Source organism: Aulonocara sp. 'chitande type north' Nkhata Bay, linkage group LG1 (genome assembly GCF_057382095.1).
Source record: "Aulonocara sp. 'chitande type north' Nkhata Bay isolate Kocher_YH1m ecotype deep benthic linkage group LG1, A_spYH_male_GT1.1, whole genome shotgun sequence".
In the NCBI taxonomy this organism is placed as follows: domain Eukaryota; kingdom Metazoa; phylum Chordata; class Actinopteri; order Cichliformes; family Cichlidae; genus Aulonocara; species Aulonocara sp. 'chitande type north' Nkhata Bay.
Window position 1 is genome coordinate 30,071,440 of NC_141344.1, and position 24,045 is coordinate 30,095,484.

The following is a 24,045-nucleotide window of genomic DNA, read 5'->3' on the forward strand; positions in this document are numbered from 1 at the left end:
AATGCTGCATAATAGTTTGTTATTTTGTGCCTCTTTGTGGTTGTATGCTAGCCCCCCCAACACTGAGCAAATATAAGAAGGTAGCTGTACTATATGATTTTACTTGGTAATGGCTTTAATTGACTATCTCATCCTGTATCTTGTTATTAAACTGTAGGGTACATGTGAGTCACAAAATTTCACAACTTTATAATAGAAAGCGGGCTGGTGTCCCCTGTAGTTAAGGTTAGCTCCGTTAACCAGGAGCATTCCTGTTAGACAGCAACTTGTTCACCATTAATGGAGCGAAACAGAGAAGAGAAAGACGATGGTTTTAGGGGCTGCTGAGAGTGCCGTGGGCAATGAAAAGGCAGCAGTTCCGTTATTGGCGGTTACTCTCATTTGCCCTTATCATGAGCATGCAGGTTATTTATCACAGACAAGTTTCATGGATATGGAGTGAGACAGTGGCGCAAAGAGAGACGGACACTCCTCCTTATTGATAACCAGTGACATGTATTTATTTGGCAGAAACAAAGCATTCTTTGTGCTGATATATTTCATCATTTTCTGTTCAAAGTACAATTAAATTAACTAACAGGAAGTTTGTGGTATATTAATAGCCATTACTTTTCACCACATTGTGCTAGGATCCGTTCTACCCATTACTTCTGCTAAAAAAACACAAAGAAAAATTTGAATTGAGTTTAACTGAAATTTTTTAAACACCCTCCTGGTGGTCACTGGATATACAGTTGAGGCTTTGCTTCCCCCTTGTGGAAAAGGTGCACACAGCAACACGCAGAGCACTCATGACCTGCCAGCACTTGAGTGAAACTGTGAAGAAGACCCCTAGTGGATCTCAGACTGCCCAAAAAACTCAGCACTGTGCTATTTTATTTGTTTGGAGAAGAATAGTTAAATTAATCTAGCCCTTTATTCCAAAGCATTCATGGCATCAGTCTACGTGCTGGCCAACCTGTTATTAGTGGATGACCCACTGTACCTCAAAGCCACACAAGGAGCTCTTAGCATTATTAAAAGACATGAGTAATGCCAGTTATCACATGCGACTTAGAAAAATCAGGTCTTTCAACCCGGTTGGTGTTATTTTACTATTAGGTTATCTATTCTTGCTTCTCCACTCTGGATCAGTAATATTTGAAAAATGGTAAGTTCTAATATCAAAATGTTATTCTTTATATATTATGGGTCATTAAAGTTGTTTTTGCATAGCATACAATAACAATGTCAACTTTTTTGGGCAAATTTTCTAACATTACATGCAATAGCTGTTGTTGTTTTATAGTTGTTAGACGTTTTATGGAGGAAAAAAAATATTTTTTAGTGTGTCATTATTCTATACTTTTTAAAATAATTTATATTTTTTGTTTTGTACAGAGGCAGGATGGAACAGTGTGCATTTTTAAATGATAAAAATTAAAAAGCTGTACAATTAATATGTCAGTTAAATTTAACAATAAATTAAATGTAAAATTAATTAAGCTTCAAAAAACCTCAAAACGTATGGGGCTGGGCTTCGATGTAGGTGGAGGTTTAAGGGTGGTGGTTGTGCATCGACTGCATGTATTCAGTGAAAAACATTACAGTATTACTATTTCCATGTAAACTTAAGTTAACAAACAACCAAACTTAGACAACAAAACCCCACCCAGTTTGATAAGGGCGCCTTCATTGGCCCGCGCGTCTGTAAATCCGTTCCCTCTTTATTTGGCGCGTGCCATTGGTCGGCGGTGACGACAATCCTGAAACGTGCTCCCGCCCACCGAGCGGATCAAGTTTGAATGAACAGCAGCAGCCTGCTCTGGAGGTGGTAGTTGCATTTGCAGTAATTATTAAAAGTGTGTATCGTATCACGGGGTGAGCCTTTCGAGGATGGACATGAAGAAAAGAATTCACCTAGAGTTGCGGAACCGCACTCCGTCAGACGTAAGTTGGCCTCGCGGCTCGCTGTAATAATGCTTCACTCTCGGCTAATGGAGAATATTTCGCGTGATGCCTTGGCGTGGGGATACAAAGTTTCTTCCAAGTTAAAAAGATGATGGGGGACGTCGGGTCACATTGTTGCTTTTGCCGTCGTGTTTACAGCGGGCAGGTGCTCCGCGGGTCCGCTGCTTGAACTTTTTAGTGCGGCTCCAGCTTCACGTTTTAATGTGCAGTTTGAGAATGCACCACAGCTTCTTTTTTAATGCCAGCGGTATAAACAAGGCAAGCAGTGTGAGAAGCCATATTTGTAACTTTTGATCCACGAACCCCGCGTTGTCGGGATTCTTGTTTTTAGTCATTGTCTGAGGCTCAGTGTGCATGCTTGGACTGGGAAATACGTTCACCTAAAAAAAAAAAAAAACAGTTTAAGCCGTGCACTTGGCGCGTTGAGGATGCGAGCACTCAAAGTCGTGAACATTATCAGTGATGCATAAAGATCACAGCCTCGAATTATCGCCTTACAACTGCAGACCCCTGCTATAGTTGCACAAACCGTCCGGTTCAAGTCGTTTATGTCTGCAGGGAGCAGCTTTTTACGCTGGGGGAGCCTGCAAACCTCCATCCGGAGTCACTGTGCGCACAGATGGCCGAAATAAAAGTGCCGTTACCGTGGACCGTTAGCGGCCACCAAGCTGCGCGAAAAAACCCCACGCAGAGATCAAAAACGAGCTACGCCCGTCTCATTATCAACTGTCGTGTGGCTATTCACTCGTTTTCATCGGGATTTCTCGAAGCTTAGGCGTCCCAGCTCCCCCGGTGAAAACAGGGGGGGAAATCGTCGAGCCGCGCTGTTGCTCTAGTTTTCCAGAACTAGGACAAGCCGCCATTTTACCGAGAAACAAAGGCTATTCGAAATACACCGAAATCCCGTTCATTCGACACAAACGACGAACCAGTCATCATACCTTCGTGTTAATAGAGGTCTATACACACCATCAGTCCAATCGGGAAGTGTTTAGCGCGAGCAACAATGAAAACGTTTGCCTGGCAGCTATCTAATCGGCTTTAGCGGCCCCTCCTACTCACAAATGACCCTGTGCACGACTCGTAGGTCTGTTTGGCTCCGGCTTGTTTTGACTAATGTGCATCTGCGTCGCTCATAGCTCACGCGCACGTCTCTTATTGCGCTTTAAACACGGCAGCCGTACTTTATCGCTTTCTTACTAATGTGTCAAAAAAGCGAGATAAATGTCATATTTACGTAATGGAAAGAGTCAACGCATCGCGATATTTACAGCGGTACAATGACCGCTGATGGACAGTGGGGTTTTTTTGGGGTTTTTTTTTTTTTTTTATAGTTCTGGTCCTCACTGCTGATTGGCTGAGTCACGTTCAAGGCCGAGGTGAAATATCCGATAACAGCCCACCTGTGACCGCATATCACACTATTTAAATATCAGTGCGCAGGGCCAAAATTAACGCTGTTGCTGCTGCTACACTGAAGTGTGGCATCCGCCCAGTGTTGAGCTGGTTTATCTGTAGGAGGACGTTTGTTTATTTTCTTCAGATTTATTTATTTATTTTCTTAAAAAATGGTAAAAGTAAATCAATTTAAATGTTTATATGTGTATATATATTTTTTTACAATTAAGAGCTGATTCCAGATATTGTTGATACAATTTAACTAAAGTGTCAAAGACGAATGTAGTAATGAAAATAAAATGTGTCTTGAATTTACATGGATTGTTGTTTGGTATGTGCTTGCTTTTTGTTAGCATTTTTTCCTGTCATTGCTGACTGCTGTAACAAAGCAACAATGTAATGTGTTGATTGGGATTAACAAATATGATGTTTGCAGTTTGACAAATTCTAACCATTTTAATTTTTTGATTACGCTTCAGGTCAAAGAACTAGTGCTAGACAACTGTCGCTCAAATGAAGGCAAGATCGAGGGTCTAACAGACGAGTTTGAGGAGCTGGAGTTTCTAAGCACAATCAATGTTGGTCTGACGACAGTTGCCCACTTGCCGAAGCTAAATAAACTCAAAAAGGTGGGTGCTTTTCATCACGTGACAAATCTCTGTAGCTTCAGACTGTAAAGTTTTGCAAGGTTTTGATTATTTAATTGACCAACAGCTTGAACTCAGCGATAACAGGATCTCAGGAGGGTTGGAAGTTCTGGCGGAGAAGTGCCCCAATCTCACACATCTAAACCTCAGTGGCAACAAGATTAAAGACCTCAGCACAATAGAACCACTGGTGAGTCCCAGAAATATGAGGGGGGGGGGGAAAGCACAACATGCAAAACAGCTCGTTGTTGTTTATCAAACTGGATTGTTTTTGTTTGTTTTTTGTTCTGATAGAAAGAACTGGGGACCCTGAAAAGCCTAGATCTGTTTAACTGTGAAGTGACAAACCTGAACGAATACAGAGACAACGTGTTCAAGCTATTACCCCAGCTCACGTACCTGGATGGGTATGACAAAGATGACAAAGAAGCACCCGATTCTGATGCTGAGGTCTATGCAGAGGGCTTGGATGATGATGAGGAAGATGAAGATGGTATGTCCAAGACTATGTCGGGTCTCATGTATGTCTTTGCGACGCTAATGCTGGCGTTTATATTAACTGACCACTTTCACCCAGATGTAGATGATGAGGAGTATGATGAAGATGCAGCACCGGGAGATGAGGAGGAGGAGGAAGGAGAGGATGAAGAAGAGGAGAATGAAGAAGAAGAAGAGGAAGACCTCAGTGGAGAGGTGAGATGAGAATAAATGAGATATGCTTTTTCTAATAGTTATGTAAAAATGCTCTTGTTAGTAGACTGGTTGCCATGGTGAATCCCGCCTCTCGTCCTCTGGCTTCAACTCCGCGAGACCCGGAAGTGAATCATCTCACTAACTTTGCCTTGTCTTTTAACAAAGGAGGAAGAGGAGGATGATTTGAATGACAGAGAGGTTGACGATGAAGATGACGAAGGTGAGCAACTTCTCCAAATGCATAATAAGTGCACACGCTTGATGCTATTCTTTATAGTGGACTGCTTTTGTTTTTCTTAACCTTTATGAATTAGCAAATTTAAATATGCCCTTTGGATATTTTACACATGGCGTTAACATGGAGAGATGCTACAGTTTCTGTGTCCACTATATATACACCATGTATAAACCATAGACGGTATATAAAGGATGGGAGTAGGCACAGTGACAGCACCTTGTAGGTCGTAAACTCATGTTTTGAAGCCTTGATCTTCAGTATTATGGTTTTTGCAAGCTTGTCTTTTGGAGAGCCAGAAATGACTGTGCTTGGGACTGTAGAATGCTAAGTTAATGCTAAAAATGCTTAAACCTTGCCACTATGGCTAGCACGCTTTGTTAGCAAGGTGCATTTCAGAGTGTATTGTTATCTGTGCACAAACAGAGGTATTTTATAGTTAATGGAAAGTAATGTACAAATAAATATGGAGCTGTCCCCCAAAAGCTATTTTATTATTACTTTCTTTAATTGTAATTTCATTATACTGTCGGAAACGGGTCTCTCTTGTAAATGTAGAAATAAAGGTTAAATAAAATAAATATAGGGAGTGAATCCTTTGGGAGTTAGCCTCTAGTGGGCATTCAAATGATTTGCAGTTTTCACCCCTGTGTGCTGGCTTCATATTGAGCCTCAGAGGGAGCTTATGTGTGCGTGATACAAACAAAACAGGGAGACAAGTGTGAAACGAGGACAAGGATAATGTGTTTTGGTCACGTGGAGCTTTCTTCATCTGTAATGCTGTATTTGTCTTATAAATGTGACTTTTATTTCTTACTTATTTCTCAGAAGAAGAGCGAGGTCAGAAGAGAAAAAGGGACCTGGATGAAGAAGGGGAGGAAGATGATGACGATTGAGAGTCTTCTTTAAGCTAAGTTGTGAACTGTTTTTAACTTGTATCTCCCAGTCACTTCCCAACAGCCCCCATGTATTTTTTCCCCTCAGTTTCATATTGCAGTAGGAGTGGGTTTCTTTTGTTATTGGCCAGTTAGGTAGACGGGTTTTCCTGAAGGGAAAGAAAAGGTTACATTTGTGTACCTTTGACACCCCCGTGTTCCAGTCTTTACTGTCCACTTTTAACTGCTTCGTGGACACCAGTTTTGTAATATCAAATAATAGCAAATATAAACCTTTTTGAGAGACGTTTTTGTTTCCTCACTGTTTGTGTAAGACCAATTTCTGATGTATTTTAAGACCGCCCCAAAAAGAGGGGAGGAAAAAAAATTAAAATAAAAAGAGTGCATGTCTAATACATTTTAAAGTCAACTACTGGATTCATGTATGGCTGTCCTCTCCTCGTCTTAAACTTATTGTTATTATTTTTTTAATTGTATTTCTTTTTTTTTTTTCTTTTTAATGTAAGTTATGTGTTTGTAGTGTCACCAGTATGCCAATACTCTCTGCTGTCCTGGTGTGAAACTTCTGTCTGAACATGCGCAGTGTGACCCTCACGGGACATATTTTTAAATCCTAGCAAAAAAATGTCTGCCCTTGTCAAAGCTGCTCCTCCTCCTCTTAAACCCTCAGCTTTGATAGTTCGGAAATTACGTGTTCTTGTAAATAATGACCAAATCTATTTTTTTGTATTCTCTTTGATGACGGCAGACATTGAACAGACAACTGAGGTGAAACTATGAATTGTAATAAGATATTAAATATGTATGCTGCTTTATCTAAGAATACGCAGTGTGAAATTTCTTGAATTTGAACATAACTTTGTATGCATCATCTTTCCATAAGGACAAAACATCAGAGCTCATTGCTTTCTTTGCTCCCCCCCCCCACCCATGTTCTTTTCTGTGACACACACACAGATGGCAATGTTTGAATTTTGTGCTGGTGGTGTAGAGGAGTGCTTGATTTAAATGGAGGTTACAGCCACAACGTATGTGCATCGAAAATTTATTGTTGCAAAATGTAAACTCTGGAAAACGGTCAGCTGTTTGGACTTTGTTTTCCTCCAGTATACGCAATGGTCAAATTGGCCTACCTCAGTGATTTTTTTTCACTACATGTTAAATCCACTGTCATCAGCTGATTTCTTTCTTTTCCCCTTCCATTCACTTCAATAAATCCCTTTTATATATGTGTTTGACGTTTGTGGTCCTTGTACACAGTTTAATATATTAAAAAAAAAAAGTGTATACAGAATTCCAGGGAGTGATGACAGTTGTCATTTTTGATCCTCTACATGGAAAATCAAGAAAAGAATTTACAGAATGCCTTTTTTTCCCCACAATACTGAACTCGTATGTATACATCTACAGTACACTGCTACCACACTAAGCAAATCTAAGTTGGAGTTTACTTTGAGTCTGCAGCAGTAACTGTTTGGTCAAAAATGTCATGACTAAACAGTTACTCGACCTGTCTCCTGTCTGTCACTGCAGCTCATCGATCTGTCTACTTTCACTGTAGCCTTTTATTTAACACAGATATTTACCATTGTTCATTGTTAAGGGCTCATCTTCTCTAGCTAAAGCTATGAAGCTTTGGCCCTTTATGTGCCTGCGATGATGTTATGAGGAAAGACTTGTGACCTTTAGTCCGTAACTCGCTGTTAACTTACCATTTCCATCCTTGTCATGCATGCAGTGGAATTTCTCCAGCTCGGCTCTTAAAATAGTGCCAATTAAATTCAAATGCTCTCAAATGTAAAGCTGAATGAGGCAGCGCAAATTTCTCCTGTATGTGTTGTCGGTACGGGTGGAGGAGAGGCACGTCACCTGACGTCTTGAAAGCAAAAATTACACGGCTACAGACAAACATTTCTCAGTAATAGTAATATACTTGGTTTAAATGTCAAATGGTTGGTTATTATTCCAGTTTGCACTTTTAAAAGTAGGAAATTATATAGCTTCATAACTTATCTGAAGTTACGTTGTTGGAGACAAAGAGCTAAGAAGAAATACCTTTTTAAGGTGCTGTTTCACACAAGTCTTGCACCATTTCCACCGGAAACATTCAGCAAAATCTATCAAGCATCACAATCATTACTTGCGCAGTGTGTCATACAAAAACAAAGGGATTAAGAAATATACATGTTATTAGCTAAAAAGGTAAGATGTGACAAATAATAAATAAAAAGCAAATATACATTACCCCATCAAAATTAGCCCTAAAAACCAGTAACAGCCAGCAAAGCTTCCCTCGGATCCATGTCTCCTCAGCTGCGTCCCCATTGTTTAAATAAAGAGATACCTGAACAAAGTGAGCTATGTGCTGTCCTTGGGGAAAGACTGTCTGGAGTAGCTAAGTGTCAGTGTGACAAAGTAAATCTCTAGCCACTGTTTGTAGGTAATGGGATAAGCAGCCCGGTGGGAAAAACATGGTCCATGTCTGCAAAGCTCTCCTCGTCCGCCATTTTGAGATAATGTTGCAGCTCGCTGCAAACTGGGTCTGCAGCAGGGTCTAAGGCCTTGGGGAAGAAAAATAGGAGCAATAATAGTCTTCTCCAGTTTTAACCTCAACATAAAAATTACAATTCGGAGGTGGTTTGGTCAGTACAGGACTTTTTTTTTTTTTTTGCATGGTGATCAAGGCATTGCCACATGGACAAGAGGGTAGGCAAAGTGAGACGAATACCTAGGCGGCGTGGAATAACACTGCTAGATCAATCATTTACATTTATAAAAACTGAAAATACCAAAATTCTCTGCATTCTATATCAGCGATTTAATGCTTAAGTAGCAATCCCTGATCTGTCATGCCTCATTACTTGTATTTGTCACTACTACAATATTGCAGTATTTGGATCAGTTAACATTATCCAATGGTTACCATGTTATTGTGTGCACTACATGGAACAGCAGGAAGAATGAAGTTATGATATAATGAAATATATCAAAAAAGCAGGGCGAAGGGCTCAGAAGGTTGTTGGAGGTCAGAAGTGGGGGGGGGGGGCAAAGGAAGCGAGGCTTTGCCAGTCCAGGAGTCTAAGAGGTCAGGCGTTGTTGGGGCTAACGTTCTTCAGGTTGTTGAGCTCGAGTTCCAGCTGGCGTATTCGGACGTCCTTGGTGGTCAGTTCCTCCTTCAGCCGCCGCAGCTCATCCTGCTGCCGGAAGAACATCCGCAGGAGCTGGGTGGAAAAGGTGGGAAACGCGTGGAAGAACATGAGCGCAACGGCAGCTCTCAAAACAAGGAAAAGAGGACATTGGCAGGATGAAGGACGAAACATTTGGTTTTAATGGCAAGTTGTGTAAGGCTGGGTTCATTCTCAGCTTTTTTCTGAAATCATTTGCACCAGTACATTATGCTCTACTCTTATGATCGAAAGCTGTGGAACAGCTACTACATGGACCCCATGAGCCAAAAGGTCAGACTGCTCTAAAAGCTTAGTTTCTGATTTTTTATTTTATTTTTTTTACTATTCAAACTGTATGACAGTGGATATCCAAAAAATGGTCACCAAAGGCTTTTCAGTCTCACAAAGGGCAGCCAATCAGAAGAAAGCTGACTCAAAGGGCGAGCGCTAAAATAGCACGTTTCACATTTTTTTTGGTTAATGCATGCATAATGTAATAAAGATGACTTTGAACTATTATACAGAAGAAAAGGAAAGAAATGTATAGAGATCCACTTTAAGTGAATCAGTTGTACAACAAAAACAAGTTGCGGTTCAGTTACAGCGTTATTACACTCCATTAAAGGCTGCAATTATTTTATATTATACTTGTCATCCTTCACACACCTCGTTCTCTGTCCTGGGTGGTACGTTCTCCAGCAGGTCGATCCCATTCACTACCACACTCTTCTTTTCCTTCACCGGGACCTTGAACACCACCTGGTTTGGCCGGTGGTAACCATCCTTCAGGGACATCAAAACTGGGTCTGTTTGAAAAGCAGGGAGAAAATGAACTTTTCCCTGTGAAAACCAACACAAAGCAGCAAGAGGCTTCGGCCGTCCACAGATCAACACCAGAGAATCTACCGTTTATCCATGCACGTCTTCAGCTCTTCAGGACATCCACATATTCAAGTGTTTAGTTATTCTACAACATGATTAGGATATGGATTCAGTGCCTAAAGCAATTTCCAAAGTTACTAAGCTTTTGTTATCCAGACTTCATCAGTATTTCAGTATCAGCATTGGGTTCATTTGTTCTCTTAAAAAAAAAAAAAAAAAAAAAAAAAAAAAATTATATATATATATATATATATATATATATATATATATATATATATATATATATATATATATATATATAGTACTATCTCAGCCCATGTCTACACACAAATAATGAAGACAACTTTCTTCAAATACAATTTAAATAGTATAAACTAAACAATATTAGTTATAATAAAAACTCCTGTAGGTCATTATTTGATCTTCCAAAAAGCCCATGAACCAAAAAATCTTCACAAAACTAAAAAACTAAATGTAAATGTCAATAATACAAAATACTGACTGGAAAGCATCTCTTATTTTAAAAAATTTCCTTTACAAAATAGTGACCATACTATAGTTTTAATTGCCGAGCATATTAAAATCACACTCGTGAGAAAAAAAAAAAAAAAAACCTGTCTATTTACATTGATTCCGATTCAGTGAAATACGCGTGGTTGTAAGAACAAAATTGGCAGGTGTGTGGGTTTTGTGAATCGGATGGTAATTTTTGCAAATGCAGATATTTAACCCTAACCCACTGAGAGCAAACACAATGTGAGAAGGAAAGAACGGGACTTTCAAAACATACTTTTAACATCCTGAATTTCATTTCTCTTCACTTGAATAATCAGACTGCATCTTATCTTTAATACCTCTCAGTAGCATACCACCCCAATAGTGCACTTTACCCCCAGACTGCCGGCTTGCTTGTGCTTCCAAGGATATTTAAAAGTAAAATGAGAAGCAGAGCCTTCACTTTTGTCTTTTGTCCTGTATTCCTCCTCTCACCTCTAACTGGTTGCGGCAGATGGCCCCGCCCCTCCCTGAGCCTGGTTCTGCAGGAGGCTTCTTCCTGTTAAAAGGGAGTTTTTCCTTCCCACTTTCCTTCCTACTTGCTCATGCTTGAGTGTGTGTGTGTGTGTGTGTGTGTGTGTGTGTGTGTGTGTGTGTGTGTGTGTGTGTGTGTGTGCGCGCGCGCTACTTTAGAGTATAAAGCACCTTGAGGTGATTTGGCAGTATATGAAAAAAACGTAAATTGAAGTGAACTGCATTAGTGTTCACTTGGTTTGAGTTCTTATTTTAAAGCTCCATGAAACATGAACATGAAGAGCTTAGATGTTGTAACAGTTAAAATGGGGGGTAGCACCTTCATCTATCTGACTACTCTCCTGTCGAGCCAGCTTGGGTTCAGGGCAGACACTCTCTTTACTGTTATCAGATCAGATGACCCAGTCCATTAGCCATGCTGCTATAGGCCCGGGTTCTTTGGGGACTGCCCATGAAGCACTGATCACTTCTCCATCACTCCCTTCTCTCTTACTCCCAATGCATTTTTATGCCACTGTTAAGCACAACATTCACTTTGTCATCTCTGTCCTGTAGTTTGTGCTTTATCTTGTTTTTGTTTACCATCTTTCCACATTTCTCTCCTTTCATTTCCCCCACCCCAGCTGATAGCTGAGACCAGCTAAAGTTTCTTCCTGCTAAAATGGAGTTCTACCTCCCTGCTGTTGTTAGTTAGAGGGTTATTGAGGATTTTCTCTCTAATACTCTTACTGTAGAAGCTTGAGATGACTATTGCTGTGAAGTAGTGCTCACAATATAGTAAAGTTGAATGTTAATGAACTGGACTGGATTGCATCAATTAAAATAAATCAACTGTGGGGATTTTTTTTTAAACCATGCTGGTGATAACACAAGCTACATGTTGTCAGTGCATGATTCAGCAAAACAAAAACACTCAGTGACTGAAGTTTGCTGTAAATTAATCTACATTAGCTTTGTTTACTTGTTAGAGGCAACCTTGCATGCAAGTCATCATGGAAATCAGTTGCAGCAAATGAATAAGATGCCGCTCCCCTATTAAAATGCTGTTTAACAAGCCAGACAAGTGCGTCTCTGACGGGTTGCTTACCTCTATCAATTCCGCTCAGCCACTCGCTGGCTGACAGGGCCGGTTCTGTTCCTGCCGTCATGGGGTAGATGTCCTCCTGGTACGTGTCTGACTGTAAACAAACAAACATTTTCAGATGTCTCAGCAACCATTTGCTCAGCACTGCTGATTATCTCAACGTTCGGATGTCTTTGGTAAAGAGTTTTTATCTCAAAGAATTACATACGGTTTTGATAATTTTCCACCTTTTGACTTTGAGATGCTCATTCACCAGTCTGCTTTTAAACACACGTCTTAGGTCAAATAAATGGTATTAGATTAATTATTCCTGTTCTTGTTTCTTCTTGCTCTGATTTTGTATTCATCACAAACCAAGGTATTATAAGTCCAGTGTTCCCAAGAGGTGTTGGCTAAAATCTAACAGCTTTTTTGACTTAATAAATGCTGGTTATCATCTGCTGAAGATGAGACTGATAATAACAGAATGGAGTCTAATTTCATTCCCACTCACCCTTCTTGGCACAATCATGGAAATGGGCTCAATCAAACCCTTGAGGGTGACCAGTTTGTAGAAGCGGTACACCTCGCAAGCTGCCACATCCATCCCGTGCTTTGGCATCACACCTGCAGACAGGAAAAGAGGCATGTGGTGACGGCTGTTTTGCCAACATCCCTTTCCTAGAATTCATTGTTTGTCTCATCAACAAGATACAAAAACAACCTGCTGCAGCGTGACAAGTTAGTGAAGCTCTTTAAGCTTTTTTGAGCAAATTTCCAATTCGGACACCTCATTTTTATTTTCTTCAGTAAATACGATCCTTTCAGCTACGCAACACCGTTTTTAGAGGAGTGTTGAGGGCTGAGCTCATTTTCACAGTGATTCATTCCACCTCTCCGTTTCTAAAGACAGTTAATGACTGGGTTAGCATTTCTCTTTCTCCTCTGGCAGGACAGATCAGATACTGCTGTTCAGCAACTGGCTTACCTAGTCCTTTCTGTGGGGCAGGGGATCGGAACTCCATTAGGTACTGGATGTACGGCTTCTCTGTGGTGATTTCAAAGTAACGGATGTTGCCGTCCCCCTGCCAGAGCAACAGAACATGGTCATTACCTCTGAGCAATTGAAGCTACATCTTTTTTGCTGCTGTGCTCAGATTTCCAGAACAAGCAATGCTTCTCAGACTTTGACTTCCCTTTATTACTCAAGTTAAATTGAACGAACACGAACACACACACACACACACACACACACACACACACACCCCTTAAAAATAAATCATCAATTCCAATCACAGTCATCCAAAATGTATTAGATATGCAATAAATGAATGGTAAACACAGTTCAGTTTTTAGACTACTTTTGTACAACTGTAGGGACATCGGGGCTGACCTTGCCTGCCAGATACAACATGTGTGTGTCAGCATCATAGAAGGGAAACAACAGTCCTGAGAGCCCGTCTATGTCCTCCTCCACCATCGGCATGGACAAATCCTCCTAGGAATAACAATGTATACAAACATTGTTTTTAACACACATGCACACTTGATCTACCTGCTGTGGCACTGTATGCATGTATGGAGAAGTGTTGTCTGACCTGATCCCAGAGAGCGATCTGCCGAGTGTTCCAGCGAGAAAACCCTGTGGTGAGCAGCCGCTTCATATTGCCCAAGAACACAACTCTGTTTACGCGGTGGTTCTTGCAGCTGGCTTGCTGATGGAGCAGCACACATAGAGAGAGTGAGGCAACATACACTTGCAAGGAAGTTAACACTCTAATATGTTAACAGAATATTCTTGTGACAGTAGAAAGCAGAGCGTTTTTCAGAAACCACTAAAACATGTCAGTTTATCGTCATCAGCCAGGTCCGCCTCACCTGAAGGACTCTCCCGGAGCGTGGCTCAATGACACGCAGCTTCTTGTCTTTGCAGCTGGTGGCCAGCAGACTGCCGTCTGTATTGAAAGACATGCTGAGGATGACGTCAGTGTGGCAGTCGATCATTTTCACCGGCTCGCCTATCTCCAGGTTCCAGATGAGGATCTAACTCAGTCGGGAAAAATTGTTTTGGTGGAGCTGTTAGAGGGCTGCTGTACTTCAATTAAAGTGATCATAAATAGAGATATAACTGTGGTTGTTGGGGGTGTGGCTGTGTTGTTTTTGTACCTTGTAGTCGTAGCCTGCACTGAAGAGGATGCCGCTGCTGGTGGGGTGCCACTCGATCAGACCCACCCGTCTGCTGTGACCGTACAACTCCAGCACTGCTTCCATCATGTTGCGCCTCAGGCCGCCCTCTGGGATCTCCCATACTCGCACCTGCAACATTTACCAACGCACACCGAGGTTGTTACTGGACACACAAATATACCTACAGGTTTGCTCATTCTCACAAAACATGATAACAAGTGACATTTTTATTATTCTGTTTTTGTTAGCAAATTATCAGGACTACTGCGTGCTTTCACAACACATTAGTATGAACTCTAAACCACAATCAGGAGGACACAGCTAGAAATCGTCTGATCAGAAATAGCACAAGCTATCAATGTAGCCCGTTGCATTAGGATTAGACAGGATTACTGCTATGGATAGAGGCTCTGTGTCAGACCAGATCAGATTATCTTTGAACATGTGAAAGTACTACACAGAGCACAGTGCTACCAATGCTGTGCAGTATTCACTAGAGTAATGTAACAGGTACATGTATCACGAAAAAACAGCCTGTAGGGTAACAGTGATTGCTATTTTATTTTGTGCCTAATGTCATTAATATAGCAAGCTGCTGAAAAGCTAACTGATGTTTGCCTATTTGTCGTTTTCAAACCTCACAGCAGCAACAACAGCACACCGTAGGATCGGATCAGAAGCGCGTGTCCAGTACAAACCGTATGAATCAGTAACCTCTGACCAGAGGTGGGACCAAGTCATTGTTTTGCAAGTCTCAAGTAAGTCTCAAGTCTTTATCCTCAAGTCAAGTCTCAAGTAATGTCAGGCAAGTCAGAGTCGAGTCTCAAGTCACTGGTGTAAAAGTCCGAGTCAAGTCACAAGTCTGAAATTTTGAATTTCAAGTCCTTTCGAGTCTTTAAAAAAAAAAAAAAAAAGAAAAAAGTATGTTGCAGTTATGCTAAATGTAAATATTAGACCATGTAATTTTTAAATCTGTGTTTTTCTCAACACATGACAAAATAGTGAACTTAGAAAATATACACAAATTGTGAAATTGCACCTCTTTAAAATGCAGCTCAATTAAACCTAGCTCCAAGAATAATTTTCACCGACAGTTCTGAGATAAGCTGCATGTTATTCTTGGATGCGGTTGTAGGACCGGCTTTAAAATCGCATGACAAAAATATCATACACATTAAAAAAAACTGCATCACCAACGTAGCCTGGACAACATTTGCTAGTTAGATGAAGTCAGCTATCTCATTGTAGCATATTTATATGCATATTTATAATTATACGGTTCTTGGAGTGAGTGCATACACTCGTGAAGTTTAGTAACTTCCGGTCACTGCAACAAGCCCAGGTACAGTTTACCGACGGATGGGTGCAGGACCTTGAAATGCACCGTGTAGAAAGTAAAGACCATCGTACGTATCATAAGTTTACCAGTCTCACAAATCGTCGTCATAAATATACATTCGTTAACCGTTTATTAATAGGACCTTTGAGCTCAACGGTAATTAATTAGTAGTGGAAATAATTTCTGGTAGCATCACAGAAATGTAGCAGTGACAATAATATTGTATGCTGTAATCGCACTGGACAATTAGTGATACAAAACAACTGTTTTATCCTGTGAATAAAAGTATATGTTTTTGTCAATGTACCATAATAACAGAAGCGAAACGCAATATTGTGTCAGGACAATTCACTATTTATGCACAATAAACAAAGGAGCATAGCGCGACAATTTCTGTTCAGCGCCAGACTTGCTTGTAACCTATATCACCAATTATGTTATGAAAGTGACGCATTAACTACAACAGCAGACTGACCTTTGTGTAAATGCTTGGAGCAGACTAACCTGTGAGCTGGAGTGTTCTGGGACGTTATATTTGATCTTTGAATGGCTGCAATCCAGTCGCGTCTTTGTTACTTCGGAAACATGAACAATTTCTCTTCAACGACGTAATCCGATAACAACCGATCTCTTTACCCGTCGGCTTCCCGTGGCTGTCATGCGACCGGCTATTGTAGTTAATAATACAACAGCTTCTTGACATTTTTGTGTTTCTTTTTATCGCTGTGTGACTGATTTCAATTGAAAGCCTGCGTGCGCTAGTACCGCTTGCCACGAGTTCCCAGAATCCTTTGCGGTTCTACCCGTGAATGACGTCACATTTTCAATCTCTATATAATATGCGTGTTAAATTTTATATTTGGGGTAAAATATCAAGTCTTTTCAAGTAAACCGGTTCAAGTCCAACTCAAGTCCCAAGTCATTGGTGTAAAAGTCCAAGTCAAGTCACAAGTCTTAGAACATTTTTTCAAGTCAAGTCTAAAGTCATAAAATTAATGACTCGAGTCTGACTCGAGTCCAAGTCATGTGACTCGAGTCCACACCTCTGCCTCTGACCATATTAAACTGACGACCCATTCACCTTCTGGACTAGTGGCTGTCAACCTCAGCATTTAAGCACATACAAGAGAATTTTTTTAGAATCTTAAAAGTCATCAACTCATAAAAATGGGAGTTAAAAAGAATAAAGTGGATCACTTACTGAAGTGTCCTCGGAGCAGGACGCTATGATGTTTTCACAGAAAGGGTTCCACTTGATATCCAGCACGTTGCCATTGTGGCCGCACACTTTCGGGTGATGAGAGTCCAGGCGGCCAGACTGAAAGCACGTACAACATGCAGATGAAACGCATACAGTATGTCAATGCATAAATGAAGAGGTATTGTTTGCAATCGCATCACTATAAAGGAATATTACTGGAAAGAATCAGAATCATCACAAATTGCACAAAACTTTAGTCGAAACAAAAGACATTTTAAAGACAATATTAAAGACAATATTAAAGAATAGCATACATTTTTAGAGAATGTTACTGAGCAGAACTCATCTTTGCTCCTTTTGATGTGAACATGAAAGACTCACATCAGTGAGATGTCTCTATCACTTCTGAACAAAGCAAAGCAAACCCGGTTATTGTACAGGGACAACCGAGGCACATTATTATTATTACTACTGCAATAACCTACAGAGTCCACAGAGGGGCACTGGCTCATAACAGCAGATGACAGGAAGCTCTTCATATCGGTCATGATGTCATGAATGTTTGATGTCCACTCAATCCACTGACCTCTTTTCTGATTTCCTTAGAGATTTGCTTAAGAGCACTGGGTCATGCACCTGTGAAATCCCATGTGCGTCTGCATGCACGGTCCTTGCTGAACCCTTAAGACTTATTTTGGAGGCATTGCCAAGCTTTAGCAAAATTTTCATAATAAATATCTTTGAGAATGCATTAAATTGAAATTTCAAGCTATTTCCTTGCAAATCTTTCCCACCAAAATGAAAACAATAAATGTAATTTTGTTACAACAGGAGATAAAATATTGAAAAAAATTTTTTAAGATTCACAGTGAAGCTTAGATTTAAAGAATTCTTTGTCTGTGTGAATACCAAATTTGGTTAGCTGTAGTCAACCAGCTCAAAAAGAGCAAAGCAGGAAGTCAACCCGGGAAATAAAGGTAAGTTTCAAGGTAACACACTGCCAATACAGTGAGGGCTTTGCAAACAAATCAAAGAACAAGAGCCAAAATCAGTCTCCGGCAGAACACAGCCACCGTGAAGCTGAACATCCAATCAGTCAGCATGAGAGAAGAAATGACTAAGCAAGGCAACTCGATTTAATAAACACAGCTAACTCAGGCACATCAGGAGTTCATAATTAATGTAGAGCACTGGGGTAATAAAATCTCCCCTTGAAAAAAAAAACCCCCAAAGAACAATGACAAGCTGTGCCAATATAAGTTCTGATGACACATTATTATTAGGGAACTTTCATCATTAATGAAACAGGATCTGAGGGACTCCTTATTTGGGTGGAACTAATTACCTGCACAGAACATAACATCCGTTGGGAATGAGAGGGTTCAGAGGCTCTAAGGGGTATTATAAGGAATTACATTTATAATAGGACATAAAATGAATAAAACAGACTTTTCACAGCTTGGATTTCACCCTCAATTTTTATCTTTCTACCACGCATGAAATTTAATATAACATAAAATAGCCTCGTTAGCTGCAACCACCCGCTAGACTTTATCGGACAGGAAAGCGTTAGGCCTGATGGTCTTTAGTCATTTCCCGAGGTTGTGGCACATATGAGCACTTTCTGAGAAGAGCAGATGTGCTGGCCAGGTACCAGCATCTCCAATACGCCAGCGGCACCACGCTGCGGTTGCTGCAGACTTTTATCGAACTGTTATTCCCAATAAATCTTTACTAATGCAACTTACCACTGCTGCTCTGTCACTGCAGCAATACTAACAGCTGACATCGAACAGAGTCATGTTTCCAAAATGTAATATGGTTCCCCCGATGAGAACGAGGAATTATGTTTCAGTAACAGAACAGGACGAACTCAGCCATGGTGACACTGTTCTATAAACCTGATATTTTTATGTATACTCTGTGGCGCATCTCCCATGTGCCTTACGACACCTCAGCCAGCTGAAGTGAACCCGCTGAGTCACGCTTAACTTAGATAGATACCACACCTATCTATCTATGCATCACTATTACGCATATATCTGCTGGTAAAATATTAGCTCAATGACTTTATCAGAGAAATGAATTCCAACCAATTAAAATCCTCCACACGCTGCATCATACAGAGTAAAGCAGTAGTAATAGGAATAATAGTATGTTGATTCACAACGCACCACACCCACTGCAATTGCCTCTTTGTCTGAGGTGATGAAGAGGTGTTTGTGACCTTGTGTGTCATTTTCAGAGCCAGGCTGTGTGCCAGGTGGTGCCAGCAGTAGTCCATCCACTTTCTAGCGACTCTGTCTGAGGGGCAAACATATGGCTGTCTCGCCAGCTGTCATCATAATATGTCTGCCATGCTCATACCTCACCATTAGCCAAACCCCTACAGATTGGTCTGTTTATCTAACAGAGGAGCCAGAGCTTCATTTTGAAATAGCGTGGGTGCCTTTTGTAAAGAAGTAAAAAATAAATAAAAAGTTTATTTTTCCTGTGGTAACCATGTAATGGCCCCTTTCATACAAACAACAGCACGTGCCATCTTATATATGCTGCCTTATTTTAGGTGAAGCCTGTAAAATAAGATTGAAAACACAAAATAAACTTCATGTCTGCCTTCCTGCATTAAACAGCAGCCTCCATCACACAGAAGCTGTGCTGTTGCTGAATATGATAAATGCCACTTGTGAATTTATCCACTCAGCGGAAACCTGAGCAAACGCTCAAGTCCAGTACTTTCATTGTAGGAAGAAATCTATTAAGTTCTAGCTGTTGGCTGGGTTTTTACACACAGCAGCAAAAGTACAGTGGGGAAATACAAGTTTTGGGTTGTTTGATTTTAATAGTTACTGGAGATTCAGATTCAAAAGATTTAGATTATTGCAATTTTCCCCCAGGTTAATAATTAAAAACATTTCTTTCCTGTCACAAAATACAGTTTCTATAAAACTGCTGCCATAATCATTTCATTTTGATGCTCACTGTGTGTGAATTTTCTGACTCACGAGACTTCCTCTTGGACTGACTGGCTGGACTGAAAAACATTCAGCTCTTTCTTTTAGTCACTGAAATCTGTCAGACTTTCTCTTTCCATGTGTGGAAGCAACCTTTTTTCTTTCTGTCTTTTCATTTTATTTTTGTGTTATTGTTTCACTGAATCCTTCCTTGAAAAGCCTAAATAAACAGTGCTGCACAGACTTCTAAGACACCCCTGACTGTTATCTACAGCTTCACCAGTTTTAAAGACTCTAATGAATCTACCTGAAGCAGCATGGATAAACAAAATGATAACATCTTGTCCTAATTAAATTTATTGGAAATAAAATACTTTTATTAACAGACAAAACCAATCACTTGAAAAATGATTCTCTGCACTCATAAAAATGAAGCAATTATTTGGAGTAAAAAGCAGCTGAATTATATACAGTCAAAGGTTTATTTGTTCAAATAATTAAACATTATGGAAAATGTGCTTGGTGTAAACTGATTACCAAAGATTCCATTAAATGTAACATTTCACAGTGTACCTAAAACAAAAAGTGTATACAAACATATTATGTATATATATGGTGTATATAACCCATATTTTTGAGTTTATCTATTTATATAACAGCAGATCTGCAGAACTTTACTGGACAAAAGTCATGAAACGCCTTATTAAGTGTATGTGCACATTATGTACTCGATACATCTGTATATAAAGTTATGCATCCTGGCAACAGGGATTGCTTCAGTTTTCTGTGATAACGCCATCATCAGCTTTGGACTTTCCAAACCTGACGATCAATGGACTTGATTTATTTAGAAATACCACTCTGTGGCTCTGTCTACCAGTTCAGCTGCACTTTACATTCACACATAACCAGGCTCATATAATAGATCTACTTAAATACATTTAATGACAGGTGTTACGTACATTTATGCTTTATTTATGACCAGAAAAGAAGATTCTAATAGGAAACAAAGTTGGAGCCTTGACAGTCATTAAAACAATGTTTCAAATAAATAAACTACACCACTGACCCAAGATTTGTGCGAAACTTGATCACAATCACCCCTTCTCTACCTGTGTTAAGGCACTGAATAATCACCAGAAAAATCAACCTTCGACCTATTTTGTATAAAACATTATCAGTGCATTATTAAACAGAGTTGCTCCTGAGATGTGACCTTCACAAAACCGGCAGCTCAGAAAGCATAATTACCTCTGGCCAGTGCTGTGACGGGTGAGTATGCATAAAAAGCATGACATCATCTGAGAGACTCACACCAAGTATCTAATAAGCTAAACAGCAAACGCCCACATGCACACACAGGCGGTCTTTTTCCATGACTGAACACGTTAGCTCACGATGATGTGACGTAAAATCTAGCTGAAGTCTCTCTGCTTCGGACAGCAAAACTGTTCAGCTTACTGAATGCTTCTACTGCCTGATAACAACCAGACTTGACCCTGCTTGGCAGCCAAGAGCTTTGCAAGCACCTTGGCATGGTCTCTCTTAAAGAGGCAAAGCACTCTGTAAGGCCCACAAAGCCATCTAAAAATGGGAATGATATTCAAACTAAAACATCTCCTTATTGAAAAGTTACACTGAACTCACACAAACACACTATCAATTGATATAAAGCTGGAAACAATTGGGATGTGACTGAAGACCCCAAAATGATCATCAGAAACTTTTTATCAAACCCAAAATAACCAACACACATAATATGTGGGAACAACTTTCAGTAAAATTTACATGAACACATGTTCTTAGCTAACTTTTTCACTTTCTTACTGCTGCTATTTACCGTTGCTACTCAAATCAGGACTAGTGTTGCATCCTGTATATCCTACAAAAAGCAGTGATGCACAGTCTGTTTGCTAAGTGTGAAATGAAATATCATTGAGAACAGGCACAATCCCCTTTCCCATAATAAGAAAAGGAATTTTGAACTTTCCAGCAAACAGAAACCTTTTGTAGTGTTTATAAGCAATATCACTATGCCTTTATATTGTGCTACTGGCAGCACAACCCAGTTACAATGCTGGCCTTAGATTCTGGCTTTGCAGTGGCAGTTAAACTGTGCTTCATTTGTGTGGAAAGAGCTCTGCAACTTGCCGATTTCACTGTGCAGTCAAAGAAGATTAAAGTAACAGAAATTTTACAGAGCAAGAGGAAAAAATGCATACGAATGCAGATTTATCCTGCAAGAATTTCTCTTTAATTATGAGTTACTCGCGCTATTATTTGTGTTTGACTTTGTAAAATTTACTCATTTTTCTTATTCTGAAGGATATAGGAGCAAAGAGCTAATTCAGTGTTACCTGGGATACAGGTATAACAATGAAAGAGCCTCCGCCGGCACTCTCTGTGACGACTGCCAGGAACTTGGAGTTGACGGCACAGAAGTGGTTGTCATGGACATTCTTGGTGATGGGGATACCGTCGAAGCAGTGCTCCCGGTTGGCTACTTTTCCATAGACATTTCGAAACTTGGAGCTTCGGTACGTCGGACGCCATGACATCTGAAAAAGAGAGATGTGTCACAGATAAACAATCTGAAAAATCAAAGATGTTATAAAACGCAATGATATAAAACAGGGGAGAAAAAGCCTAACATTTCAGGAAACTAGTTCTAGTGAAGGCAGTAATCTGATAAATAACATGATGTGTTTTGCGACTAATTATACTAAACGATTGTCTGATGTCTACACTGGAGTTTTGTTGCGTGAAATACTAGTACTGGTTTGTAAATTAATAATTGGGATGCATCTGTGTTTGTTTATGGCTGCAGTTCTCTGACGAAGTTGGCTAGCATTAGTTGAAAACCTAGCATTTACCCTTGTTGTAGAATATGATCACTTCTAGCTAAAAAAAATAAAAAGATGGTATTGACCCACCACGGAGGCAGTGGAGACTGTCAGAAAACGACTACAAGAAGACAGCTCCTTGGAGGACAGGACCAACTTCACACCCGATCAGATCTGCACACTGTTAGACCTCTGCCTCACCACTACATATTTCAAGTACAACGAAGGCTTTTACAGACAAAAACATGGCTGTGCCATGGGCTCCCCCGCGTCACGTATTGTAGCCAACCTTTACATGGAGGAAGTGGAAAGGAAGGCTCTTGGCTCTTTCAAAGGAAGAGTACCCAGCCACTGGTACAGATATGTGGACGACACCTGGGTCAAAATCAAGACACAAGAAGTGGAATCCTTCACTGCGCACATTAACGCTGTGGATAAAAACATCAAGTTCACCAGGGAAGACACAAAGGACAACTGTTTGCCTTTCCTGGACTGCGCCGTGCACATTGAAGAGAACGGCAAACTCAACATCGAAGTTTACCGGAAGCCCACACACACGGACCAGTACCTCCTCTTTGACTCCCATCACCCTTTGGAACACAAACTTGGAGTAATTAGGACCCTACACCACCGGGCAGAACATGTTCCCTCTAAGCCTGAAGGAAAAAAGAAGGAACACACACATGTAAAGGAAGCACTCAAAACATGCTTCTATCCTAAATGGGCGTTCTTAAAGTCAGCAAAGAGGCACAGAAAAGAAGACCAGACACCAGCGAGGGAGGATAAGAAGGACAGACGCAACAACATTGTCATCCCCTATGTAGCCGGTGTATCAGAAAAACTCAGGAGAGTTTTCTCCAAGCATGACATCCCAGTGTATTTCAGACCCAGCAACACGCTCAGACAGAAACTGGTTCACCCGAAAGACAAAACGCCAAAACACAAACTTAACAATGTGGTGTGTGCTGTACAGTGCAGCGAGGAATGCTCAGACCTCTACATTGGAGAGACCAAACAGCCACTTCACAAGCGCATGGCACAACACAGAAGAGCCACCTCCACAGGACAAGACTCAGCAGTCCATCTGCATCTTAAGGATAAAGGACATTCTTTCGAGGATGCCAACGTTCACATTTTGGACAGAGAGCACAGATGGTTTGAAAGAGGAGTGAAAGAAGCATCTATGTCCACTGTGAGCGACCATCTTTGAACAGAGGCGGGGGTTTACGACACCAACTCTCTGCCATCTATAATCCAGTTTTGAGATCCCTTCCCAGACGCCTTAACGCCCACTCACATCCTGGGCCATCTGACTGCAGGAATTCGCATGATAAGGTGGGGCCAGGTTTCACAATGAACACACCGAAACTCTGGCTGATTGGGACCCACACCCAGTTTCACACCTTGGCTCAGGCGATTAGAGGATCATCAGGGGGTCCTTTTGTCCCTCTGTGGGGGGATACTCCCACTAGGGTTATATCTGGGACTCTCCACCATTTGACCTTAGAACTGAAGAAGCTTCTCGGATGAGAGGTGAAACGTCTTCAAGCAACTTAAAGAA

General features: G+C 40.6%; 2 protein-coding genes across 6 annotated transcripts in view; one reads left to right on the forward strand and one right to left on the reverse strand.

Annotated features, from left to right (window-relative positions):
- Positions 1-474: 474 nt before the first annotated feature.
- coro2ba (coronin, actin binding protein, 2Ba) overlaps positions 475-24,045 on the reverse strand; it is a 54,661-nt gene continuing 31,090 nt past the window's right edge. For 2 of the 4 annotated variants that reach the window (XM_086292805.1, XM_086292820.1), the window contains exons 2-12: positions 21,999-22,199; positions 16,688-16,804; positions 14,127-14,276; positions 13,839-14,003; positions 13,559-13,675; positions 13,354-13,458; positions 12,949-13,045; positions 12,475-12,587; positions 11,985-12,075; positions 9,653-9,792; positions 475-9,040 (exon numbers count right to left, since the gene is read on the reverse strand). In XM_086292805.1, coding sequence (XP_086148931.1) covers positions 8,906-9,040; positions 9,653-9,792; positions 11,985-12,075; positions 12,475-12,587; positions 12,949-13,045; positions 13,354-13,458; positions 13,559-13,675; positions 13,839-14,003; positions 14,127-14,276; positions 16,688-16,804; positions 21,999-22,199 — 1,431 coding nt within the window. In that variant the 3' untranslated portion in view covers positions 475-8,905. The remainder of the gene's footprint in view (positions 9,041-9,652; positions 9,793-11,984; positions 12,076-12,474; positions 12,588-12,948; positions 13,046-13,353; positions 13,459-13,558; positions 13,676-13,838; positions 14,004-14,126; positions 14,277-16,687; positions 16,805-21,998; positions 22,200-24,045) is intronic. The other 2 variants (XR_015129123.1, XR_015129122.1) reach the window with 2 other exon arrangements.
- On the forward strand, positions 1,750-7,052 carry LOC147339332 (acidic leucine-rich nuclear phosphoprotein 32 family member D-like). 2 transcript variants are annotated; one of them, XM_086292842.1, is made up of 7 exons: positions 1,750-1,929; positions 3,828-3,977; positions 4,063-4,185; positions 4,290-4,488; positions 4,573-4,688; positions 4,854-4,908; positions 5,755-7,052. In XM_086292842.1, the coding sequence occupies exons 1-7, from the start codon at positions 1,876-1,878 to the stop codon at positions 5,817-5,819; spliced, it is 762 nt and encodes a 253-aa protein (XP_086148968.1). In that variant the 5' UTR covers positions 1,750-1,875; the 3' UTR covers positions 5,820-7,052. The 2 variants fall into 2 exon arrangements, with proteins under 2 accessions (XP_086148968.1, XP_086148958.1); XM_086292832.1 differs by having other exon boundaries at positions 1,752-1,929; positions 5,752-7,052.

Excerpts from the sequence above, each read along its gene's own strand:
- LOC147339332 (XM_086292832.1), top strand. The coding sequence starts at position 1,876 with ATGGACATGAAGAAAAGAATTCACCTAGAGTTGCGGAACCGCACTCCG. Across the intron at positions 4,489-4,572 it reads TGATGAGGAAGATGAAGATG|ATGTAGATGATGAGGAGTAT; the intron begins GTATGTCCAAGA and ends ACTTTCACCCAG. Across the intron at positions 4,909-5,751 it reads TGACGATGAAGATGACGAAG|AAGAAGAGCGAGGTCAGAAG; the intron begins GTGAGCAACTTC and ends CTTATTTCTCAG.